The sequence below is a fragment of the Corylus avellana genome, chromosome 3 (genome assembly GCF_965113065.1).
Source record: "Corylus avellana chromosome 3, dhCorAvel1.hap1.2, whole genome shotgun sequence".
Classification (NCBI taxonomy): Eukaryota; Viridiplantae; Streptophyta; class Magnoliopsida; order Fagales; family Betulaceae; genus Corylus; species Corylus avellana.
Window position 1 is genome coordinate 2,823,388 of NC_142492.1, and position 6,000 is coordinate 2,829,387.

Here is a 6,000-nt window from a genome sequence, read left to right on the forward strand (position 1 = left end):
CCTCACAAGATGCTTTCTTCTCGACAAACTCCCAAAACTACCCCTTATACACAACATGACCGAACTGCCCTCCACGCTGACTAAACTGTCCAATTCTACCTAGAGCCCAAGAAGCCGGCAATCTGGACTGTTTCGGTAAATCCTAATTAAATAAAATACCGGTCAACCGTCTCTCCAGTCGCCTCCCTGTTAGTTAAGACCACCAAACATATATACCAAAAAAGTTGCTCACATTTCACAAAGAAAGACGATGAGAAAACCATTAGAAGCTTCCAGCTTCCATGATCATGGCCAAGTTTCTTCACCAAGCTGCTAGAAATATGAACAAGCTTTGCAGAAAAGTTGTTCGCATCAACGTCCGGTGGAGCATACTCCAAAGGGTGTCGATTATTCGAAAGTTTTTTCGATTCATTTGGGACAGGATTCTTGTCTGTTCCGTAGGAGACTCAACCCGGTACCGGAGGTTGTCCCGCCGCCGGTCGTTTCTGCCGCCGGAGGCGATAGAGGCAGCCATGGGATCTTTGGATGATGAGTCATCATCGGCTTGTAGTGGGTATGACTCGGATTCCGATTTGGTCACCTTGAAGATCAGCTTGTTGGGTGATTGCCAGATTGGAAAAACAAGCTTTGTGGTACATGAAATTTTATTATTTTATTCTGATTTTTTCTGCAATTAATAATTCATTTATTTATTTATTTTATTTAATTTTTTTTGAAGATAAAATATGTAGGAGATGAGCAGGAGAAGAGAAGCTTGCAGATGGCAGGATTAAACTTGATGGATAAGACTTTATCTGTTCAAGGTGCCAGGATTTCATTTAACATATGGGATGTGGGAGGTGGGTTTATATTAATTTTGGTAATTAATTATAATTAATTTAATTTTTCCTCCGATTATATAAGAAATTTATGGGTAATTTCTTCCATAGGCGACCATGGATCACTCGACCATGTTCCTGTTGCTTGTAAAGATGCAGTAGCAATTTTGTTTATGTTTGATCTTACAAGTCGGAGTACACTAAACAGGTGTGGTTTTTAATTTCTGTATATTATTTGAATAATGAATCATGTTTATATTTATTGAAACTTAATTGGGTTTTTAATTTCTGTGCATTTTATTTTGCAGTGTTATTGGGTGGTATAGTCAAGCAAGAAAGTGGAATCAGGTACTAATTAATTAATTAATTGCAATTAATTCTAAATAAGCTGTTACTATCAGTTATTAAAATTTGATGCAAATGCTTTTAATTAGCACAGTTACTCCATTGATGTTGATGAGGCATTCATTGATTTATGTTTTATGCTAATAATTGAAATTTTATTATGAATAAAGTGACTGTTTAAGTAAAAGACATATATAATAATTATCATTCATTTTATGTCATGTCAAATTCATATTCTCCCATAAAGAACATTAATTGATTTCAAACTTGATTCTTGGCCTGCAAAATATGTGGGTATGATTTATCCAGCTTCCTTTTTCTTGAGTGAGTGGAGCCCCAATGATACTATATTCATCTAATGAGAGACCCTACTATGATAATACTCTTTTTGTAGCCTCTAATTACTATATGACACATCATCAATTTAAAAAAAATATAAAAAATAAAAGTGAGAACAATCACACCAAATCAGAGAAAAAAAAATCCGTAGCAATAAGACCCAGGTTAGACCCATGGCGTGGGTCTCGCCGAACTCACGGGTCTAGTTGGCAGTGAACACCTCATAGCCCGCATGCCGGGACCCGCCTCAAAATCAGCTTATAATGTCTCAAAACTTATTTATAATGCTCAAAAACCCACTTCTAATGCTTCAAAACCTATTTCTAATGTCTCGAAATTCGTTTTTTGATTCAAAACTAAAACTAAGAAGTAGAACGTTAATCTTTTAAGAATTTTATCACCTTAAAATCTAGTATATTTTGGTCCAAATTATTTTTGTGCACTTTATATGTTTTTGCTTATATGTCGGTTATTGATTGATGGCTGTAAAATAGGTGTTATTAACTTATTAGGATGGTCTTGATAAAAGGTTTTCTCTTATCTAATTTATTAATTTATTTTTGTTATATGTAGACGGCAATTCCCATAATAATAGGAACAAAATTTGATGATTTTGTTAGACTTCCCCCGGATTTGCAATGGACGATCGTGACTCAGGTAATTATAAGTGACTCCACCCATCATGTTTCTCTTACTTGAATTGAATTTGATAAAAAATGGAAGAAAAAAAAAAGAAGAAAGAGATTGTTTTGTTAGAATATTAATTAAATGCTTACGGCTTAGTTTGATTTTGTGATTTTTTTTTTTAAATGGACGACTTAAAAAATATAAATTTTAAAAAAATATTGTTTGGACTTTGATAAAATCACGATTTGACCTTTATAATAACATTTTAGCCTTTAAATTATACGATTTTGAAAAATACACACTCCCAAATAAGACACTTTTGTAATTATTAGTTTAAAAACACACTTTTGCCCTAAAAACTACACGACCAAATGGACTTTAAGTTCACTTATTTAATTATTTTTCCCACTTAAACTCTTTCAAATAAAGAATAATTTAACATGGTACTTAGAGCAGGTGTTTTGAGTTTGACTTCTGTCTTCACAATTTACTTATTATTTTAATTAAATATTTCATGGATTAAAGGAAGAATTCCATATAATAGTGTTAACCAAACAATAGAACAGCTTTAATATTATGGCAGATAATATGTTCACCTCATAATCTATATCGTTGCTGGGCCTTGCTGGCATATGCAGCAAGTTGAAGAATGTCGAGGATAATTTATGGGGACTTTAAAGTCTTCCTCTGTCAATCTTTGAAAATGGACATGTGCCAAAATCCTAGATAATTCTCTCTCCGCGTTACAGAGAGAGCACAGGGGGCCACATGTTTGTCAAAGCCTGGAATAGAATTTAAGGATAACATTTTGAGAAAAAAAAAAAAAAAAAAAAGAAGATTTTTATTTGTTGGACCTAGACTTGGGTTGTATATATTGACTGGTAAATTTTAATATATTTATATAAATCTCCGTCTTTTACGGAGATGATAGATTATAAATTATGAGTATTAATTTGTGTTTATGTATCGAGTTTAGGTCGTGTTAAAGTATGAGTATAAGACTATATAGGTCAATTATAACTTGATCAATTTAATTGAACGAAACTTTAACTTTTTAATTTTATATTAAGTTTGTGTTGAATTTATATTATATTATGTGTCAAATTCAAATTATATGAAAAAATATATATAAAATTATATATGTTAATTATAACTCAATTCATTTATGGAGTCTACTTCTGCACGCATGCAGGCTAGGGCATATGCAAGGGCAATGAAAGCGACCCTGTTCTTCTCGAGCGCCACCCACAACATAAATGTGAACAAGATTTTCAAATTCATCATGGCCAAGCTGTTTAACTTGCCGTGGACGGTAGAGAGAAATCTGACTGCTGGAGAGCCCATCATTGACTTCTGAGGTGTTTTTTTTCTCCACTGATTTCTTATTCACGTGTACAAAGCTGAAGAAAATAAAAATATTTAAAAAATGCGTTTGATCCCAGCAGATTGACTCCATTTTCTGGTTTTCTTTTATGTTTTTTAAAAAATTCTAGTTTCTAGTTCTACAGTGTAAGAAAGGAATGGAATGAGATATTTGTTCCCTCTAACAGTACTGATTCTATCAATGGTTGTAGCAGTACATATGCTTTTAAATGCAGAGAAATACAAAGATCAGAGAATGCTTTTACATCTTCTTTTCCTAGTGGAGGGGGCACCCAATGCCATAAGAACATAAAAACAAGAACAAATATCTTGTTGATAAATCTAAAGGAAATTAAAGAGAAAAAAACAAAGAATAATCCGGTCTATATGTACTTGAAAGGCATGCAACAATTTATAAACAAACATACTAATGCTCACACAAAAGATTAAGACAGGAAGTAGGATAAAAGGTTCCCTCTGTTTATAGAAAGTTGACCAGTTAAAGCAGCTGGCTAAATGTTTGAAAGCCAGCAAATTCAAAAGTTTTACGAGAAATTAACAGAGATTATTGTGTTCTTATTTCAAATTTCTCTTATACAAATAGCTAATAGGGGCAACTCCATTTATTAAAATCTAGTAGCCAATAGGAGCAGCAGAAGAAACAGAGGGTCCTCTGTTTTAATAGATAGATATCTGCAGATTTGGTGAGGCTTTTTGGAACGTCTGCAGCACTCGAGCTCTCTCATGGTATGCTTGGACATTTCCACCGTTTTCTTCACCTTCCTTTGAAACAGTAATGTGTAGGTGTTCCAGGACATGGCCAGAGCAGATCAAATAGCGCAGGAAGGGAAGTTCATGCCTTGTTCCCCTGAAGCCTTCAACCTTCACAACAGTAAGAGTGTTGAAGCACTCGAAGGGTAAGGAGTTGAAGGGGGGGAACTTCTGCTCCCAGAAGTTATCAGGCCCCAGCGGAAATGGGGGCGCGTAATCCTATGAAACAAACAAAATAAGGAAAAATCATATCTGGGGTTTTTACTTTCAAGGCAAAAGTGTATGTGTTTTTTGAAAAACCCTTGCTAATAATAATACTCACAGGAAACACTCTTCCGGGGCCTATTTGGATTGTGAGAGTCTCCAAACAAGGACTACTGCGCAGGAAGAAGCATATTCCAAAAAATTCATGTTCATGCAGAGCAGCCTTCAATGTTAAGTGCGTTAAGTTCAGGGGAAAATCCATCTTGAATGGTTCATCTCCACAGGGAATAACCTACAAATTGTGAAGACAAGGAGAATAGTTGTTAGTTTCCACTTTCAAGTTTCTGTTTATCTTTTTCTTTGGCTTCTTTTAATATGGGGGGTGGAAATTTAGGCCTCGTAATTTTTCAACAAAAACTCAACATGAAATTAAAGAATTAGGATTAAGGAGTTTGACCCGTTTAATTAAATAAGTCATGTTAAGGTTGACTTACATCATTCGCCTATGTTAAGAGGTAGTATGAAGACCAGCCGATTGAAGTACCTCTTGAAAATGTATATCAAAATATTTTTATAACTTTTGCCCCCGCATCAAAATTCCTGATTCCTTCGGGAGAAGATGTTTATGCATTTGAATTCAATCTTCACATAAAATCAAAATTTGGAGGAAATTCACTCGAATTCATGGTGCCTAGAAATGTTGTGCATATATACAAGTCAAGTACTCCAAATGCTGATTAATAAAAAAAAAAAATCTGATATATATATATATATATATATATATATATAAAGAAGTTGAATTGGTAAAAGTTAAAGGAATTAATGATATATACCTGAAGCATGTAACTGAAAGTTCAGGAGGTAAAATTGAAAATTTTTTAAATTTGAGGTCTTCTTAAAATTCGTAGTAATTCAAGAGTTTAAAATAAAGTTTTTTTTTTATTTTTAAATACGAATTTAAGTATGTTATCTATTTCACTTTCTATTTTCTTTAAATATTATTTTTAATCATTTTTTGCATACCTCCACCTTATGTTGTGATTCTTCTTTTGGTGGGATATGGCCTTGATCATGAGCTTTCAACGCGATCAAGTGGTACTACATGGAGGTGACGCACGATGCCATGAGCTTAGATCTTCAATCTACTACTTCTTCTTTTTTTTCTTCTTTTTATTTTTTTATTTTTTATATTTTTATATTTTTATATATTTTTTATTTATCTCAGGTTTATTTATCGAATGGACCTAGGGCTGACAATTTTAATATAACTCACGAACTCGACACAAACACGACATAAAGTTACCGAGTTTGAGTTTACCCTAAAAGGGTTTGGGTCATAAACGGGTCAACCCGTTTATTTTGTGTGTGGTAGATCAATCCGTAAGTGACCCACCAGACACGTTTATAATTAAAAAAAAAAAAAAAAAAACTAAAGGACGGAGGACCTCCTAAACCTAAAACATTTTTCCCTCTCCAGCTCTCCTCACACTCTCAAGCTGTGCCCACCCCTCTTCTTTCTCCATCACTCTTTGAT

At 33.6% G+C, this 6,000-nt stretch overlaps 2 protein-coding genes across 2 annotated transcripts; one reads left to right on the forward strand and one right to left on the reverse strand.

Moving 5' to 3' along the window:
* Positions 1 to 183: 183 nt before the first annotated feature.
* On the forward strand, positions 184 to 3,758 carry SGP1 (Ras-related small GTP-binding family protein). The gene is made up of 6 exons (XM_059587561.2): positions 184 to 632; positions 719 to 839; positions 930 to 1,026; positions 1,127 to 1,166; positions 2,076 to 2,159; positions 3,322 to 3,758. The coding sequence occupies exons 1-6, from the start codon at positions 282 to 284 to the stop codon at positions 3,484 to 3,486; spliced, it is 858 nt and encodes a 285-aa protein (XP_059443544.1). The 5' UTR covers positions 184 to 281; the 3' UTR covers positions 3,487 to 3,758.
* A 411-nt stretch (positions 3,759 to 4,169) lies between these two features.
* Positions 4,170 to 5,308, reverse strand: LOC132173340 (F-box/LRR protein). Its single transcript, XM_059584814.2, has 3 exons — positions 5,300 to 5,308; positions 4,585 to 4,758; positions 4,170 to 4,481 (listed from the first exon to the last, which is right to left on the reverse strand). The coding sequence occupies exons 1-3, from the start codon at positions 5,306 to 5,308 to the stop codon at positions 4,170 to 4,172; spliced, it is 495 nt and encodes a 164-aa protein (XP_059440797.2).
* Between the last annotated feature and the right edge of the window lie 692 nt (positions 5,309 to 6,000).

Coding starts and splice junctions, on each gene's coding strand:
- SGP1 (XM_059587561.2), top strand. CDS start 282: ATGATCATGGCCAAGTTTCTTCACCAAGCTGCTAGAAATATGAACAAG. Junction 840..929: donor TAACATATGGGATGTGGGAG/GTGGGTTTATAT, acceptor TTTCTTCCATAG/GCGACCATGGATCACTCGAC. Junction 1,167..2,075: donor AAGCAAGAAAGTGGAATCAG/GTACTAATTAAT, acceptor TGTTATATGTAG/ACGGCAATTCCCATAATAAT.
- LOC132173340 (XM_059584814.2), bottom strand. Junction 4,482..4,584: donor GCCCCGGAAGAGTGTTTCCT/GTGAGTATTATT, acceptor TTTGTTTCATAG/GATTACGCGCCCCCATTTCC.